At 43.4% G+C, this 19,948-nt stretch overlaps 2 protein-coding genes across 2 annotated transcripts in view; one reads left to right on the forward strand and one right to left on the reverse strand.

Moving 5' to 3' along the window:
- Positions 1-6,378: 6,378 nt before the first annotated feature.
- On the reverse strand, positions 6,379-13,488 carry tm2d1 (TM2 domain containing 1). Its single transcript, XM_057840764.1, has 5 exons — positions 13,317-13,488; positions 11,148-11,221; positions 10,957-11,065; positions 9,099-9,264; positions 6,379-9,016 (listed from the first exon to the last, which is right to left on the reverse strand). Exons 1-5 carry the CDS (start codon positions 13,442-13,444, stop codon positions 8,906-8,908), a joined length of 588 nt encoding a protein of 195 aa, XP_057696747.1. The 5' UTR covers positions 13,445-13,488; the 3' UTR covers positions 6,379-8,905.
- Positions 13,489-13,700: 212 nt separating this feature from the next.
- patj (PATJ crumbs cell polarity complex component) overlaps positions 13,701-19,948 on the forward strand; it is a 69,110-nt gene continuing 62,862 nt past the window's right edge. The window contains exons 1-4 of the mRNA XM_057840763.1: positions 13,701-13,765; positions 15,737-15,769; positions 15,830-16,011; positions 18,507-18,686. Coding sequence (XP_057696746.1) covers positions 15,748-15,769; positions 15,830-16,011; positions 18,507-18,686 — 384 coding nt within the window. The 5' untranslated portion in view covers positions 13,701-13,765; positions 15,737-15,747. The remainder of the gene's footprint in view (positions 13,766-15,736; positions 15,770-15,829; positions 16,012-18,506; positions 18,687-19,948) is intronic.

A 19,948-nucleotide genomic window follows, 5' to 3' on the forward strand; every position in this document is an offset into this window, starting at 1 on the left:
ATGCCACATGGCAGAGAAAAAATGCCACATGGCAAAATACATTTTGCCACATGGCAAAAAAATACCTCATGGCAAAATCAGTTTTGCCACATAGCAAAAAAAATTGCCACATGGTAAAGAAAAAATGCCACATGGCAAAATACATTTTTGCCAGCCTGGTACACCAGACTCACCGCTGTTCCAGCTATTGAGTCTGCCCACCATTCAGCGGATACAATTTCCAGGGCGGAGCAAGCCACAGCAAACAGACAGCGGAGTGGTCCAATCGGCAACGGGCGGATGTGATGTCAGAAACGCGACGAAGGACTTGCGCGCGGAAGTAAACATACGAGGAGAGTGGAGTTTTTTCAACATGGCTAGCGCGAGACAGACTGTTGTCAGTAGGGGTGTGACAAAATATCGAAATGGTGATATATCGTGATACTTTGTATCCCGAAAGGTTATCGATATGCTCCAGCCAAGAATCGAGATATCGTTTTAAAGAGGTGGCAATGTTTAAAAGAAAAAAGGAAACAACAAGTTGCTACCAAAATCTTCCACCATAATAGTAAGCCTGTCGCAATATGCAATAATTCCATTTATCGCACGGTAAATAAAAATGAAGGCGGTAATTTTCACGTTGCAATTTATCGCCTCGCGTGCGCGTGCGGTAGACGTGCTGTTAAAAGTTCGGCTTCCTTGTTGCCAACTACGTAAAATGCATCTTCGTTCCGGGTTTGGTCCAGGTCCGGAAAAAGAATTGCATCAGAGACAATCCGTTCCCATTATATCCTATTGTTTAACATATACCGGCTGCGTCAGTACTCCGGATTGACTGCGGACCATCTCTGTGTGGACCATCTGGCCATCTGGCGTGCCGGATGGTTTTGGCTATTTTCTGTTTTTGCCGGAGACGCATCGGTCAAAATAGGCAGACTTAGGTCTGGAGTCAACAGCCCAGTGTCTAATTAACCCTTAGATGCATAAGTGGGTCAAAAATGACCCGGTGAGGTTGTTTTCTTAAAATATCTTCGGAATGAAAAATTGTAATCAATTCATATTCCAGGTATTCCTCAAAAAACATGTTTTTGGTATAATGCCATTCAAATTTTTGATGAACTTTTTATACATTTGAAGAAATTGTCATTTTTGTATTACTACCCTAAGCTTCCACAAGTGGGTCAAAAAAGACCCACATGCATTTTCTATGGAATCTAATGGGAATCTTTCATTCTTATCAACTTTAGCTGTCAGGAATAAATTTACCGTGGACCACACAGACTAGGTATGTAAAAAGTTACATCCCATAAGAAGATTATTTTACGCAGCAAGAGCTGATACGTGTACTGTAAGTATTATGTCCATATACAGTAGTTATTTGTGTGTGTGTCTTTCATGTCTTTTGTTGATTATATATCAACAAATTAACCTACTTCATAACTAGCTGGCTAACTAAGGCTAGGTTCATACCGCAGGTCCTAATGCACAATTCCGATTTTTTGTCATATCTGTTTTTTTGGCGTACCCGTTCATACTACCTTTGTCCATTGAGCCTGTTCAAGTATCACACATGCGCTCTAATTCGCAGTCCGAGATGCACTGAGCAAATTGGTCCGCATGCGCAGGAGCATTGGAGCAGAGAGAAAACAGAGCATTATCAGGCTAATTCTCAACCCATTCTATTTTTTTATGACTGTTGTCAAGCCTGCTCCTTCCCCAAAAGCCGCGTTCAAGCTAGACGCTAACGCTAATGCACAGCTGCAGCGCTACCGTAGCACCCTGTCTCTCTCGCTCTTTGCTAATGTTAATTGCTGCATGAATTCCAATTTGGGGGTCTTGACAGTTTGGACTGTAACCACATACGAACGTGACCTGGATCAAAACACGAAAAAATTGAATTTGTGCTAGATTTACAGCTAAAATGGTCCTACAGATGTTGGATGATGGAGAGGCAGTGACGGGGTTGGACTCAAGTGTACGAACTTTCTGATGATGAGGACCCAGACTATTGTCCAGGTGGCAGTGGCCGCTGTCCACCTGGAAATCCAACTGAACAGGATCAATTTGACTCATAACAGTCCACTTATGTGTCCTCTGAAGAAGAAAGTGTCCAAATCATGGCCAACAGAATGAGTTGGTAGGGCTCTTACTAGAGAGAATGACCTTCCACCATGGGCAGAACACAGAGCCACGATATCCTCAGAAATCGGTCAGTGCCTCCACAAGGGCTTAGCACCGCTGTCTCACCAAAAATATGCATGGGAGATCTTCATCATTGATGATAAAATACAAGGAAGGATGAAGTCTATTGCTGTTCTGTTTTTTTTTTTTTCTTTTTTTTTCAAAAAATCTTAATTGAATCATAAAGATATTTCAAGCATGAAATCATTCTTGTGTGGCCCTAAATATCATACTAATTAATATACAAGTGATTATTCTTCACCAAAATGGCATAAAAACACATTGGTCATTTTTGACCCACTTATGGAAGAGTTTAGGCAGGGCCGGCCCAGGCTATACGCAGACTATGCAGCTGCTTGGGGCCCCTGACCACAAGGGGGCCCCCAATCTGGCAATTATTTAATTTATATTCTATCATTTTTACTACAGTTTGCTTCATTTGACTTTTGTGTGTTTTGATACTTGATTACAAGCTTAAAAAAAGTTCTTAACTTCTTTCTTTCCTCTTTTAGAAAAATGTTTGGCACTATCTACTGTAAGTACTGACAATCATTTGGGGTGAGAAGTTTGAAGTATGCAGTGCAACAAAATCTGATTAATATATAAAATATGGACGTACAGTGCCTTGCAAAAGTATTCGGCCCCCTTGAACCTTGCAACCTTTCGCCACATTTCAGGCTTCAAACATAAAGATATAAAATTTTAATTTTTTGTCAAGAATCAACAACAAGTGGGACACAATCGTGAAGTGGAACAAAATTTATTGGATAATTTCAACTTTTTTAACAAATAAAAAACTGAAAAGTGGGGCGTGCAATAATATTCGGCCCCCTTGCGTTAATACTTTGTAGCGCCACCTTTTGCTCCAGTTACAGCTGCAAGTCGCTTGGGGTATGTTTCTATCAGTTTTGCACATCGAGAGACTGACATTCTTGCCCATTCTTCCTTGCAAAACAGCTCGAGCTCAGTGAGGTTGGATGGAGAGTGTTTGTGAACAGCAGTCTTCAGCTCTTTCCACAGATTCTCCATTGGATTCAGGTCTGGACTTTGACTTGGCCATTCTAACACCTGGATACGTTTATTTTTGAACCATTCCATTGTAGATTTGGCTTTATGTTTTGGATCATTGTCCTGTTGGAAGATAAATCTCCGTCCCAGTCTCAGGTCTTGTGCAGATACCAACAGGTATTCTTCCAGAATGTTCCTGTATTTGGCTGCATCCATCTTCCCGTCAATTTTAACCATCTTCCCTGTCCCTGCTGAAGAAAAGCAGGCCCAAACCATGATGCTGCCACCACCATGTTTGACAGTGGGGATGGTGTGTTCAGGGTGATGAGCTGTGTTGCTTTTACGCCAAACATATCGTTTTGCATTGTGGCCAAAAAGTTCAATTTTGCTTTCATCTGACCAGAGCACCTTCTTCCACATGTTTGGTGTGTCTCCCAGGTGGCTTGTGGCAAACTTTAAACGAGACTTTTTATGGATATCTTTGAGAAATGGCTTTCTTCTTGCCACTCTTCCATAAAGGCCAGATTTGTGCAGTGTACGACTGATTGTTGTCCTATGGACAGACTCTCCCACCTCAGCTGTAGATCTCTGCAGTTCATCCAGAGTGATCATGGGCCTCTTGGCTGCATCTCTGATCAGTTTTCTCCTTGTTTGAGAAGGAAGTTTGGAAGGACGGCCGGATCTTGGTAGATTTGCAGTGGTCTGATGCTCCTTCCATTTCAATATGATGGCTTGCACAGTGCTCCTTGAGATGTTTAAAGCTTGGGAAATATTTTTGTATCCAAATCCGGCTTTAAACTTCTCCACAACAGTATCTCGGACCTGCCTGGTGTGTTCATAATGCTCTCTGCACTTTAAACAGAACCCTGAGACTATCACAGAGCAGGTGCATTTATACGGAGACTTGATTACACACAGGTGGATTCTATTTATCATCATCGGTCATTTAGGACAACATTGGATCATTCAGAGATCCTCACTGAACTTCTGGAGTGAGTTTGCCGCACTGAAAGTAAAGGGGCCGAATAATATTGCACGCCCCACTTTTCAGTTTTTTATTTGTTAAAAAAGTTGAAATTATCCAATAAATGTTGTTCCACTTCACGATTGTGTCCCACTTGTTGTTGATTCTTGACAAAAAAATGAAATTTCATATCTTTATGTTTGAAGCCTGAAATGTGGCGAAAGGTTGCAAGGTTCAAGGGGGCCGAATACTTTTGCAAGGCACTGTATGGGTTGGATTGCATGTATGGATTTCACAGTACACTGTGACGAAATGGTGGGCCAGAAATATGGGCCCCTTTGTATTATTTTGCTTAGGGCCCCCAAATGGCCTGGGCCAGCCCTGAGTGTAGGGTCCAGTAACTTGTGCATCTAAGGGTTAAACACCAGCGAACATGGTCAAAGAACGTTTCATAATGGAGGTGGAAAGTTGCAAAGTGATTTACGATGCAGCAGAACGTTACTATAACATTACAAAAAGGAAGCAGCAAGATGTCCTATTATGTGTGTTTTTCTGGCAATGATATCAAACACACGACGTGCTGACGTTGTTTTTATTAACAGACGGCGCCAACACTTTCTCAACCTGTGGCTCTTGGTAGACTGTTTGTTTCTTTCTCACTCCCGCATCACATGAACAAAACAACATCACTACGGTGTGCACTTCAGGGTGCCTCGAAAAACGTCCAATCAGAATATTAAACGTGGAATGCCATAGCAGAAGCTATGAGGATGGACGGGGAGTTTTTTTATGCAAGTCATGTCATTTTAAACAGTAATTAAATAGTGTCGCAAACTCATGGTAAAAGCAAAAAAAAAAAATCGGGGAAAAAGGTTCAATCAAATCAAGTCCACCTCTCTCTCTCTCTGCTTCTCTGATGAATACAGACTGTGTGTTTGTCGTTGTTTTGAATGCCACATTACAACAGGACGGAGCTGGCTTGGGCAGCTGGTATGTTTTGCCTGTGTTTGACGTACTACGCAGTCAACACAGAGCCGTGCCGGACCCGGAACGAAGATCCGTGCGATGTATTTGGGCCCTGTCACTCTCTCACAGCTGCGTCACATGAACAAAACAACATCACCGTTGCCTTTTAGGGTACTCCCTGTCCGTTTTGGCTCACTTTCTATTCATTTTGGGTCATTCATTGGTCACTTCCTGTTTCTTTAAGGTAACGTTCTGTTAATCTTGGTGCATTCCCGTGTCACTTCCTTTTGGTTTTGGAGCAACGATGGCCAAGATGCTTGGACTGGCAGAAAAAGAAAAAAAAAAAAAATCAAACTGAAATACAAATTAAAACTGTTCAAAATTTGTGGTAAGAAAAATGACTACTGTCTTTTCAATGTCCTGTTTGGAACCCCCCTCTGCTTCAACAAAACCTCAATATTTTTCATCAGGCACCTGAACACGTGTCGTAAGGCTCCACTGCTGCAGGTTAAATGATTTGGACGAGGAGCCTGTCTGGTAAAAAAAATGGGCGTTCCCTGCTCCCAGCAGGGGGCGCCAGGCCCAATAGGGAATATTTCAATATTGTCATGTTCAGGCTGAGATACCTTACATACATGCAAATGCAAGATATGAAAACGATTGAACATTGTATCAAGGAGTTATTAGTCATTTACCGGATTCGTCGTTTTGCCAAAAAAATACCCGACTTTGGCACCCCGCCCAAGTCAGACCCATGAATGAAAAGGCACCATTTTGAGAACTTAACATCTCATATGTCTGCTGAACAGTCTTACCAATTTTCAAGACAATCCAACGAACTTCCTCGGCGAAAAGGTCTCATTGTCCATCTTCTAAATCAATAAAAATTTCACATTCGATCAAAAATATCCGATTTCCTGTTGGGTTTGGAATATGGGTGCAAGTGACTTTTTGGAGCAGTTTTGCACAACGTATCGACTCCCCAATTTTCATCGGTCTATGTTGAAAAACATCAAAGGAGAGGCCTTTTTTTTTTTAATTCAAGGGGGCGCCACTGAGCCATTTTATGACATTTTTAACGTTGCTAAATTATCGAGATTTACGCGGAGCCGCAAAAATTTAAAATGAAATTTGAAAACAATTTTATATGCATGTTACATTTAAATATGAAAGTTATAAAAAAAAAAAAAAAAAAATCAGTAAACTGAAATAAAGCTAAATGTATCAGTAAAAATGCCAATAAATATCCAAACCAGTACAAATAAAAACACTGAAAAAAGCACATTCACTCAATCTTTATTGAATTTTGCCACTCCACAAATGCACAGAGTAGAAGTATCAAATAAATAAATAAAATAACCACATAGCATGTGAATACTTCACATTTTCTCAATATTTTTGACAAACTGAACTATTTACACAAGCTCCTTCTCTCATCCGCTATGCTTTCCAAAGGACAAAATTGGGTCACTTACTCTAGTTTTTAGCTCACTTCCTGTTCATTTTGGCCTCAACTCATTGGCTGCCGTGGACAGTTCATCCAGTTCAAATGGATTGGACATCGAGTGTCGTCAATGGTGGACCGAGAGTTCCAAAATAAAGGCTTCCTAGAAAATCAGTTATTTACATACAATTAAATACACATTTTAAAAACTGGGGGAGAAATGACCCAAAAGATACAGGAAGTGACCCAAAATACACAAGTCGTCATCCAGAAATGATGCAAAATCGACACGGAAATGTGCCAGAATCAACGGGAAGTGACCTAAAAATGACTCAATAGGAACAAATTCCCCCAAACCAATCATTCTCATCCCCAGATTTTAAGTCACTTCCTGTTGCGTTTGGGTCACGTTTTGCTGCTTTTGGGACATTTCCACATTACTTCTTGTGCATTTTAGGTCACTTCCTGTTTATATTGAGTCACTTCTTAATGATTTTGGGGCATTCCTAGGTCACTTCCTGTTGATTTCGAGTCACTTCCTGTTGATTTTGGGTCACTTCCTGTTTATTTTGGGGCATTCCTAAGTCACTTCCTGTTAATCTTAGGTCACTTCCTGTTATTTGGGGTCACTTCCTGTTGATTTTGGGTCACTTCCTCTTGATTTTGAGGCATTTCTAGGTCACTTCCTGTTAATTTTTGACATTCTCAGATCACTACCTGTTCATTTTGGGGCACTCCTTGGTCACTTCCTGTTGATTTTGGATCACTTCTTGTTGATTTTGGGTCACTTCCTGTTGATTTTGGGGCAAACCTAGGTCAATTCCTGTTGATTTTGGGTCACTTCCTGTTGATTTTGGGGCAAACCTACATCACTTCCATTTATTTTTTGACATTCTCAGATCACTACCTGTTCATTTTGGCGCATTCCTTGGTCACTTCCTGTTGATTATGGGTCACTTCTTGTTGATTTTGGGTCACTTCCTGTTGATTTTGGGGTATACCTAGGTCAATTCCTGTTGATTTTGGGTCACTTCTTGTTGATTTTGGGTCACTTCCTGTTGATTTTGGGGGGCAAACCTAGGTCACTTCCATTCATTTTTTTAACATTCTCAGATCACTACCTGTTCATTTTGGAGCATTCCTTGGTCACTTCCTGTTGATTTTGGGTCACTTGTTGATTTTGGGTCACTTCCTGTTGATTTTGGGGCATACCTAGGTCAATTCCTGTTGATTTGAGTCACTTCCTGTTGATTTTGGGGCATTCCTAGGTCACTCCCTGTTAATTTTTGACATTCTCAGATCACTACCTGTTCATTTTGGGGCACTCCTTGGTCACTTCCTGTTGATTTTGGGTCACTTCCTGTTGATTTTGGGGCATTCCTATGTCAATTCCTGTTTATTTTGGGGCATTCCTAGGTCACTTCCATTAAATTTTTCACATTCCCAGATCACTACCTGTTCATTTTGGGGCACTCCTTGGTCACTTCCTGTTGATTTTGGACATTCCCAGATCACTTCCTGGTTGGTTTTGGGGTATTCCTAGGTCACTTCCTGTTGATTTAGAGGCACTCCGAGGTCACTTCCTTTTGTGTCCCTTCCTGTTGATTAAGGGGCATTCCCATGTCACTTCCTGTTGATTTTGGACATTCCCAGGTCACTTCCTGGTTGATTTTGGGGCATTCCTAAGTCACTTCCTAATGATGTTGGGGCACTCCTAGGTCACCTCATGTTGATTTCGGACATTCCCAGATCACTTCCTGGTTGGTTTTGGGGTATTCCTAGGTCACTTCCTGTTGATTTAGGGGCACTCCGAGGTCACTTCCTTTTGTGTCCCTTCCTGTTGATTAAGGGGCATTCCCATGTCACTTCCTGTTGATTTTGGACATTCCTAAGTCACTTCCTAATGATGTTGGGGCACTCCTAGGTCACCTCATGTTGATTTTGGACATTCCCATGCCACTTCCTGGCTGATTTTGGAGCATTCCCACATCACTTCCTGTTAAGTGGACATTCCCAGGTCACCTCCAAGTTGATTTTGTGGTATTCCTAGGTCACTTCCTGGTAATTTTGGACATTCCCAGATCACTACCTGTTCATTTTGGGTCACTTCCTGTTTATTTTGGGAAATTTACTGGTGAGTTCCTGTTGTTAATTTGGGGGCTTTTTTTTTTTAATTGAACTCATGGGCTGCCATTGACATTCAATAAAGGGTTAAAGAAACCAATGATTGACGAATAGGCTGTTTGAAATGCATGTGCGGCACGTTGAAGGTCGTGGATGTTTAAACGCGTGACCGTGAATGTTAACGTTCTTTTCCCTTCGACGAATAAGAAAAAAGAAAGTGGAATTTGTTTCTAACGCGGTCAGAGGGAGAGGTGGGGCTTCCTGTAGGTGTCCTCGGTGATGGCCAGGCGGCTGAGGCGGGCGCCGTAGTAGTCCACGATGTAGTCGGAGCCGTCCGACGGGCCCACCATCTGGACGGACGCCAAAGAGATACGGTCGGTCGGTCGGTCGGCGCGGCGGCCGAGGCTGGAATTCCAGCTCGTTGGTACCGACCTGCATGGCGATGAGGACAAAGTCCAGCAGCGTCCCGATGCCGCAGAAGCCCACGGTGCAGAACTTGAGCACGCCGAGGGCCGGGTAGCCCAGGTAGAAGCGGTCGGCGCCCAGCCAGCCCAGGAACAGCGACAGCGCCACCGCCACCTTGTACGAGTAGCCGCTCCTGCCGACGCAAACACGTCAAGCGCTGAAAAAGCATTTGGTCAAAATTTGGGCAATCTGACTTGGAATTGTAGATGAATAGGTGAAGCCTCATGAAGCATTGAACCACTTGAACCGACTGCTTCGAGAAAGGGATGAAACCCAAATTTTAGAGAGGGACATGTTAGTGCCCCAAAACAAACAGGGAATGACTTAGGATTGCCCTAAAGTAGTGGCTAATGAGCAGGAAGTGACATGTAAATGCCCTGAATTCAACAAGAAATGAACAAACAATGACCCACAATGTGACATACAAGTGCCCAAAAACAAACAGGAAGTGAACCAAGATGTGAATGAAGTGACATTCAAGGGCATTTTGTGCTCAGTGGCCACTTCCTTTTGATTTTGGGGCATTCCTGGGTCACTTCCTGTTTGTTTTGGGGCACTCATGTGTCACGTCCGGTCCATTTGGCAGCAGGGCTGAGAACAAAAAGTGGTATTTTCCATGCGGCAAAATGGATTCTGCCATGTGGCAAAGTTGATTTTGCCATGTGGCGTATTTTTTTGCCATGTGGCAAAACTGATTTAGCCATGTGGCATTCTTTGCCATGTGGCATATTTTTTTGCCATGTGGAAAAATTGATTTTGCCATGTGGCATTTCTACCATGTGGCATATTTTTGTTTTTGCCATGTGGCAAAATGGACTCTGCCATGTGGCATTTTATGTGGCAAAATGGATTTTGCCAGGTGGCATTTTTTGCCATGAGGCAAAATTGATTTAGCCATGTGGCATTCTTTGCCATGTGGCATATTTCTTTGCCATGTGGAAAAATTGATTTTGCCCTGTGGCATTTCTGCCCTGTGGCATATTTTTGCCATTTGGCATATTTTTTTGCCATGTGGCAAAATGGATTTTGCCATGTGGCAAAAATGATTTTGCCATGTGCCATTTTTTTGCCAAGTGGCATTTTTTGTAATGTGGCAAAATTGATTTTGCCATGTGGAATTTTTTTGCCATGTGGCCTATTTTTTTGCCATGTGGCAAAATGAATTTTGCTATGTGGCATTCTTTACCTTGTGGCATTTAATGTGTCAAAATGGATTTTGCCATGTGGCATATTTTTTGTCATGTGGCAATTTTTTTTGCCATGTGGCATCTTTTTTGCCATGTGGCATATTTTGTGTCATGTGGCAAAATGGATTTTGCCATGTGGAACTTCTTTTTACCATGTGGCATTTTTTGCCATGTGGCCTATTTTTTGTCATGTGGCGAAATGGATTTTGCCATGCTGCACTTTTTTTTTTTGACATGTGGCATTTTTTTTGCCATGTGGCAAAATTGATTTTAACATGTGGCATTTTTTGGTATGTGGGAAAAAATAAAATGGCAAAATCCATTTTGCCACATGGCACAAAAATGCAACACGGCAAATACCACTTTTGGTTCTCGCTGTTGCTCCCATTTTGGGTCACTTCCTTCACATCTTGCATTATTTCCTGTTGATTTTAGCGCATTTACAGGTCATATCTTGGTCATGGCCCACTTCCTGTTCATTTTGGGCCATTCCCAGGTCCCTTTCTGTTTGTTTTGGGGCACTTTCTGTAATTTGGGCGACTTCTGGGAGATTTAGGGTGACTACTCGTACTCGCTTCCTTTACATTGTGGATCATTTCCTGACAAGTTCCTTATAGCTGAACAAATTATGTACTTACACGTTCCTACAGGGAACAGTTTGATGAAATCCCACCTCCTCGCCACTGAAGCGGAATTCCGTGCCGTTGGAAAGCCGGCAGGTCACGTTTGGCGCCGGGAGACACTCCACTGCGCAAAAAAACAAAACAAAAGGACGTTACCCAGCCGGAACGACGTTAGCGGGTGAAGTCGGGACAGGACAGACACCCACCCCGTGCGACGGCATCTCGGCAGTTTTCCGGCTCCTGCGTGTTATCGTCGATCTTTGGCTCTCGACACAAATACGTGAGCGCCATTAAGGAAGGAAAAAATAACATTTGGATTTCTGATCTACAGGAAGTGACCCAGGAATGCCTTAAATCAACAATAAGTGACTTGAAAATCCCAAAATTCAATACAAAATAATCCAAAATGTGCAGGAAGTGACATGTAAATGCTTTAAAATGAACAATGAACAGGAAGTCAACAGAAAATGCCTTAAAATCAACAGGAAATGGTCCAACATTTACAGGAAGTGACCCAAAAATGGCCTAAAAAACATGAAACGCTTTAAAATGTACAGGAAATGACCTGAAACAGACCCAAACCCAAAATTAAATCAACAGGAAGTGACCTGAAATGCGCTCAAATCAACAGAAAATTATCCGAAATGTACAGGAAGTGAAACGTACATGCCTCAAACACAAGAGGAAAGGAACACTGAACAGGAAGTGACCTCAAATCAACAGGAAGTGACCCAAAACTAACTAGAAGTGACTTGTCATGCCCCAAAAGCAACAGGAAATGACCGATGAACAGTAAGTGAGCAGAAAATGCCTTAAAATCAACAGGAAATGGTTGCAACACATACAGGAAGTGACCTAGTAATCAACAGGAAGTGACCCAAACATACAAGAAGTGATCTGTTAATGCCCCAAAAGCAACAGGAAATGGTGCAAAACGCACAGGAAGTGGCCTAAAATTAACAGGAAGTGAACCAAAACCAAAAAGAAGTGACCTGGTAATGCCCCAAAAGCAACAGGAAATGATCAGTGAACAGGAAGTGAACAGAAAATGCCTTTAAATCAACAGGAAACAGTGCAACACATACAGGAAATGACCTCAAATCAACAGGAAGTGACCCAAACAAACAAGAAGTGACCTGGTAATGCCCCAAAATCAACAGGAAATGGTGCAAAAATATAGGAAGTTACCTGATATCAACAGGAAATGACCCGTAAAGTGACCTGGTAATGCCCCAAAATCAACAGGAAGTGACCAAAGAACAGGATGTGACCAGGAAATGCCTCAAAATCAAGAAGTGACCAAAGAACAGGAAGTGAGCAGAAAATGCCTTATAATCAACAGGAAATGGTGCAACACATACAGGAAGTGACCTAAAATCAACAGGAAGTGACCCAAAACCAACAAGAAGTGACCTGGTAATGCCCCCCAAAATTAACAGGAAATGGTCAGGGAACAGGAAGTGGGCAGAAAAGGCCTTAAAAACAAAAGGAAATGGTGCAACACGCACAAGAAGTGACCTAAAATCAACAGGAAGTAACCCAAACAAACAAGAAGTGACCTGGTAATACCTCAAAAGCAACAGGAAATGGTGCAAAACGCACAGGAAGTGGCCCAAAACCAACAAGAAGTGGCCTGGTAATGCCCCAAAAGCAACAGGAAATGATCAGTGAACAGGAAGTGAACAGAAAATGCCTTTAAATCAACAGGAAAAAGTGCAACACAAACAGGAAATGACCTCAAATCAACAGGAAGTGACCCAAAATCAATAAGAAGTGACCTGGTAATGCCCCAAAAGCAACAATAAATGATCAGTGAACAGGAAGTGGGCAGAAAAGGCCTTAAAATGAACAGGAAAGGGTGCACACATACAGGAAGTGACCTAACATCATCAGGAAGCGACCCAAAAATCAACAAGTAGTGACCTGGTAATGCCCCAAAAGCAACAGGAAATGACCTATGAATAAGAAGTGAGCAGAAAATGCCTAAAAAGTCAAAAGGAAATGGTACAACATGTGTAGGAAGTGACCCGGAAAACGCCCTAAATTTAACATAAAATGATCCAAAGAGTACAGGAAGTGACGCGTAACGTATGTATGTATGTATGTATGTCATTTATGCCGCTTGACAAATAATGTTCGTAAATGGAATAGCTCAAGTCTGTTTGTGTAACTATCAATTCATAAAATAAGAATGGAATAGTTTCCGTATAATTGATTGAAACTGTAAATTCTATATTATTAATTCTGATATTCAAACTCAAAACAAACATCAGCACAGCGATACGATTTAGCATCCAAGCTCATTGCTAGGAGACGTGCTAGTCGTTAGCGTCCCGTTGATATAAAGCCACACAGGCGAGCCCAGTGAAGGATATTGGCCGAGTCTCAGGTGCTCACAGCTGTCGACTTCCTCCGCCGTGACGAGCGTCCGATAAAATGAGACAAAACACGAGAAAAACAACAAAAACGTCAACAAGCTTCGTCGCAAACAAGCCAGCGCCATGGCAGCTTCATTGACATCACCGTGCGATACCTTCAAAGACGTCGGGAAGAAAGAAAACTCTAGTTTTATCCCTCTACAAACAAAAGTAGCATATAAAACAGTCACCAAATTGCCGTACAACTCTTATTGTTTGTATTTTATTTTCATATAAGGGTTTCACATCATTATTAATGGGAAAAATATAAGGGAACTCATATTATTTTTGAGTTAAGATTTTCAATGAGGCGGTTGTCGCAGTTATCATCGATGTAGAGGCGTAGTACTGGAAATTCCCACAGCACGCGAATCTCGCATTTAGTCACCGAAAGGACTCGACTTCAAGTAAGTTTCACATCCTCAAAAATCCCTTTAAATAACTCGTCGGTTTTTTTCACTCTTGTCCGACATTAGCTGTGTTGTCCGAGTGTGTAATTCGCGCGGAAACAACACCAAACGACACTGTTTTTGTGGCTCGCGTTAAGATATGAGTTTAGCATGCTAGCGACGAATCGACCGAATAGTGAAAGTTGGGAAAACTTTTCAGTCAGCGTTTCACACTAGTCCCTGTGTTCATGACTTTTTTTTTTTTTTTTTAATTTTATTGGCGAGTTTGTTTTGTGGTGAGTCTGGTGACTTTTTTTCTTCGTGTGGCGGGGTGTCTTGATGCACCTGCTGGTGTGAAATGACCCCGCCCAATTTCATACGCGATAATAATTCATATAGCGTACAGGAGGGGGAAATGTTTGTATTAACGTATACGTATTATAAAGTTGTTGGGGGTTTTTTTGAATGGGGATTCTACCCTTCCCCCATTGACCTTCGTATAGTTTCACTTCCGTAAAGGCGAACGCTCATAAAGGTGTGCTTTGTTTACTTCCGGCCATAGAAGCCACGTTGCGACACGTTAAGCTAGAGGTGTCAAAGTCTTCTTTATCACATGGTAGATAATCATTTCCAACGCCTATTGATTTTCAACTCGGACCTGCAAAATTAATCAATCAATAAAATAAAGAGAAATGCCGCAAAATGTACATGAGCCGACCTGAAAATTCCCCAAAAGCAACAGGATTTCATCAGTGACCTGGAAGTGCCCCCCAAACAAGGAATTGACCGCTAAATGCCCCGAAGTTTACAGGAAGGGACCTTAAATCAACAAAAAGTTACAAATGAACAGGAAAATGACACAAAATGTACAGGAATAACCCAAAATCAACAGGAAGTGACTTGGAATCAACAGGAAGTGACCCCTGAAATGCCATCAAGTTAACAGGAAGGGACCCTAAATTAACAAAAAAGTGACCAATGCACAGGAAAATGCCACACAATATACAGAAATAACCCAAAATCAACAGGAGATTACCTGGAATCAACAGGAAATGGCCCTTAAATACCTCAAATTAAAAGGAAGTTATCCAAAATCAACAAAATGTGACCAATGAACAGGAAAATCTCACCAAATATACACAAATGACCCAAAATCAACTGGCAATGGCCCCAAAGTTAACAGGAAGTGACCCAAAATCAACAGTAAGTGACCCGTAAATGCCCCAAAATGTACAGGAAGTGACCCAAACTCAACAGAAAGTGACCATTAAATGCCCCCGAGTTAACAGGAAGTGACCCAAACTCAATAGGAAGTGACCATTAAATGCCCCCAAGTTAACAGGAAGTGACCCAAAATCAACAGTAAGTGACCCATAAATGCCCCAAAATGTACAGGAATTGACCCAAACTCAATAGGAAGTGACCATTAAATGCCCCCAAGTTAACAGGAAGTGACCCAAAATCAACAGTAAGTGACCTGTAAATGCCCCAAAATGTACAGGAAGTGACCCAAACTCAACAGAAAGTGACCATTAAATGCCCCCGAGTTAATAGGAAGTGACCCAAAATCAACAAAAAGTGACCAATGAACAGGAAAATGCCACAAAATGAGCGAAAAATGACCCAAAATCAACAGAAAGTGGCTTGGAATCGACAGGAAATGACCCTTAATTTCCACCAAATTAAAAGGAAGTCACCCAAAATCAACAAAAAGTGCCCAGTGAACAGGAAATTGCCACAAAATGTACAGCAATGACCCACAATCAACAGGAAGTGACCAATGAACAGGAAGTGACAACAACTGAAGGCTAACTTTTGTCGTCATTCATTTTATGTACGTTTTTGATGAGTGAATGATGTCAACTTGACTAAAAACTGTTTGATAAGTAGCATGTTTTACCACAACCGCTAACGCTAGGATTGAATGTCCATCGGTGCAACGGCATCGAACGGCGTGCGTCGTTTCCTGACGTTATTGTTTTCTTTCAGAGCGAAGCCAGATGTTGTACAACGCTAGCGCAGGTAAGGCGGACCCGCTGGACCGAACGTGCCGTCGGGCTGACGGGGTTCCCGCCCCCGCAGTGTCGCCCGGCGAGCGGCGGCGGGCGGTGGCGGCCCTGGAGCGACTGGGGTCCAAGCTGGCGGAGAGGGAGGAGTGGCGGCGGCACGGCCTGCGCGTGGCGGCGCTGAAGGAGACCCTGGACAGTCCGCTCTTCACGCACGTGCTCGATTTGCAGCACGCCATAGCGCAGCTCAGGAAGCAGGTGGGTTAGGGTTAGTACGCGTTCATTGGGATTAGTTGTTTTCAATGGGTCATTTCCTTGTTCCTTCTTCATTTTAGGGTATTTATCACGTTTTAGGGCGCTTCCGATTCACTCCCTATTTATTGTGTCACTTCCTGTTGATTTGGCGCCATTCTGGCATCACTTCCTGTACATTTTGATCACTTTTGGGCATTGATGGGTCACTTTCTGTTGATTTTTGGGTCACTTCCTGTTCATTTTGGGGAACTTCCGATTCACTTCCTGTTCATTTTTGGGTCACTTCCTGTTCCCTTATGGGCATTTACGGTTCACTTCCTGTTGATTTTGTGGTTACTTCCTGTTCACTTTAGGGCATTGATGGGTCACTTCCTGTGATTTTTGGGTCACTCCCTGTTGATTTTAGGGAACGTTTGATTCACTTCCTGTTCATTGGTCACTAGCTGTTGATTTTTCGGTCACATCCTGTATACTTTGGGGCATTTACGGGTCATTTCCTGTTGATTTTGGGTCTCTTCCTGTACACTTTGGGGCATTTAGGTGTGTCTTCCTGTTGATTTTAGGTCACATCCTCTACATTTTGTGGCATTGACTGGGCTATTTACTGTTGATTATGTGTCACTTCCTGTACACTTTCTGGCATTGATTGGTCACTTCCTGTTGATTTTGGGTCACTTCCTGTACACTTTGGGGCATTGATGGGTCACTTCCTGTTTATTTTGGTCATATTCTGTACACTCATGGGCATTTATGGGTCACTTCCTGTTTATTTTGGGTCACTTCCTCTACACTTTGTGGCATTGATGGGTCTCTTCCTGTTGATTTTGGGTCACTTCCTGTACATTTTTGGGCATTGATGGGTCACTTCCTGTTGATTTTTGGTTCACTTCCTGTTGATTTTAGGGAACTTTTGATTCACTTCCTATTTATTGGTCACTTCCTGTACACTTTGGGGCATTTACGGATCATTTCCTGTTGATTTTGGGTCTCTTCCTGTACACTTTGGGCCATTTACGGGTATCTTCCTGTTGATTTTGGGCCACTTCCTGTACACTTTGGGGCATTTACGGGTGTCTTCCTGTTGATTTTGGGTCACTTCTACATTTTGTGGCATTGACTGGGCTATTTCCTGTTGATTATAGGTCACTTCCTGTACATTTTGGGGCATTGATGTGTCACTTCCTGTTGATTTTTGGGTCACTTCCTGTACACTTTCTGGCATTGATGGGTCACTTCCTGTTGATTTTGGGTGACTTCCTGTACACTTATGAGCATTTACGGGTCACTTCCTGTTGATTTTGGGCCACTTCCTGCACACTTTGGGGCATTGATGGGTCACTTCCTGTTTATTTTGGGTCACTTCCTCTACACTTCGTGGCATTGATTGGTCTCTTCCTGTTGATTTTGGGTCACTTCATGTACACTTTTGAGGATTGATGGGTCACTTCCTGTTGATTTTTGGGTCACTTCCTGTTAATTTTAGGGAACTTCAGATTCATTTCCTGTTCGCTGGTCCCTAGCTGTTGATTTTGGTGCCTTTATGGGTCACTTCCTGTTGATTTTGGTTCACTTCCTGTACATTTTTGGACATTGATGGGTCACGTCTTGTTCATTTTTGGGTCACTTCCTGTTGATTTTAGGGAACTTACGATTCACTTCCTGTTTGTAGGTCACTAGCTGTTGATTTTGAGTCACTTCCTGTTGCTTTTGGGGCTTTCCGGCATCACTTCCTGTGCGTTTAGGTTGATAAATCGTCTAACTTCTCCTGTAACGAAATAGAAAACAGTTTGTTCTTTGCGCTCCACGGTTTTGATCCATTCCCGGAGATAGCGCGCGGCCACCCGTATCAGTATTCCGCGGCGGCCGGGCCTCGCCAATAAACAACGGCGTCTCCAAATTAAGATAATGGCGGGCTTCATATTGTAAGTGGCGCCAAGGTCACGGCGAGTCTGGCCCGCTCGTCGTACTGTAAGTCCATGAAGGCGTCGCCGCCGCTTTATTTATGCCCGGGCTTCCCGAGCGCGGATCAATCAAGCTTTAATATCCGCTGTCCCGCTTTGACAAACGGCCCGGCGCTAGCCCCGCCCACGCCCAGCTGAGTACACAAAGTGAGAGGAAAGGTCATTCATACATTACTTGTAAGAAAGACATTGATTTTTACGCGCATTAATTCCCACGAACGCCACACGCGCCCCTTGTGTATTAGCGTGGGTTGTACCGTGTGTGCGCGTTTAGGTGTCGTAACGCGCGGCACGTTTAAAGGGACGGTACGGTGGAAAACAAATTTATTGAGAGTCTTGTTTACACGCTAGCCAAATTTGAATTGATGAAAAATTCCCAGCTATATTTGACAAGGAAAGGGGATGCTTTGCTAGTATCCCGTGCTCACTTCCGGTTGATTTTGGGACATATTTGGGTTACTTCCTGTTCATTTTGTGGCGACAGATAGTTGTACTGACGTGAGGTAACGTTGAGCTCTTTTTCCTGCCGGCGTCCAGTTGAGCGTGACACCTGCGGGGGACGACGACCGTGACTTGGCTGTTGATACCTTCATGACGGTGAGCGCCGGCTCAGAAGCGCCTGCCCTCGAGGCCCCGGCCAGCCGAGAGGCCCTGCCTACACTCGGTGCCCCGCCCTCGCCTCAACTCCTTGACCAGTGGATCAAGTCGGCGGCCGGCGTGAGTGTGACACAAACACGCATGGTTAATGTGGTAAAGCGTGAAGTTTGGCATGTTAAAAAAAAAATTGGAAGCCGACAAAGACATTAACCTCAGAAGCCAAATTCGGCGCTAACTTTGAAAAGCCGGTATCCACGCCGACTTCTGAGATTGATATCGTTGCTAACTTTGGAAGCTAATGTTAACACCAAATTCAAAAGCTGACATTGATGCCAACTTTTTTAGCACATGTTGATGCTAACTTATGTACACTAACTCGGGGAGCTGACGTGAACACAAACTCAGAAAGCTGATGTTGACGCTAACTTCGTAAACTCGCGTCGACACAAACTCAGAAAGCTGATGTCGACGCTAACTTCGTAAACTCGCGTAGACACTAGCTTAGTAAGCTTGCGTCAACGCTAACTTGGTAAGCTCACGTCGAAGCTAACCTCGGAATCTGTCATCAATGCTAACTTCGTAAGCTCGCGTCGACGCCAACTTCGTAAACTGGCATTGACACTAACCTCGGAAGCTGACATCAACGCTAACCTCAGAATCTGGCATCGACGCTAATTTCATAAGCTTGCGTCAATGCTAGATTCGTAAGCTCAAGTCGACGCTAGTTTCGTAAGCTCGTGTCAATGCTAGCATTGTAAGCTCAAGTCGATGCCAACTTCGTAAGCTTGCATCGACGCTGGCTTCGTAAACTCGCGTCGTCGCTAGCTTCGTAAGCTCGCGTCGTCGCTAGCTTCGTAAGCTCGCGTCGTCGCGGGCTTCGTAAGCTCGCGTTGTTGCTAGCTTTGTAAGCTCGAGTCGACGCTAACTTCGTAAGCTCGCGTCGACGCCTGCTTCGTAAACTCGCGTCGTCGCCAGCTTCGTAAGCTCGCGTCGTCGCTAGCTTCGTAAGCTCGCGTCGTCGCTAGCTTCGTAAGCTTGAGTTGATGCTAACTTCGTAAGCTCGCGTCGACGCCAACTGCGTAAGCTTGCGTCGTCGCTAGCTTCGTAAGCTTGCGTCGTCGCTAGATTCGTAAGCTCGCGTTGGCGCCTACCTCAGTCGACGCCAGCCTTACAAGCTGGTGTCGACGCTAACCTCGGAAGCTGTCAACGACGCTTGCTTCGTAAACTCGCGGTGTCGCTAGCTTCGTAAGCTTGAGTTGATGCTAACTTCGTAAGCTTGAGTTGACGCTAACTTCGTAAGTTCGCGTCGACACCAACTTCGTAATCTCGCGTCGACACCAACTTCGTAAGCTCGCGTCGACGCCAACTTCGTAAACTGGCAT

The sequence above is a fragment of the Corythoichthys intestinalis genome, chromosome 7 (assembly GCF_030265065.1).
Source record: "Corythoichthys intestinalis isolate RoL2023-P3 chromosome 7, ASM3026506v1, whole genome shotgun sequence".
In the NCBI taxonomy this organism is placed as follows: domain Eukaryota; kingdom Metazoa; phylum Chordata; class Actinopteri; order Syngnathiformes; family Syngnathidae; genus Corythoichthys; species Corythoichthys intestinalis.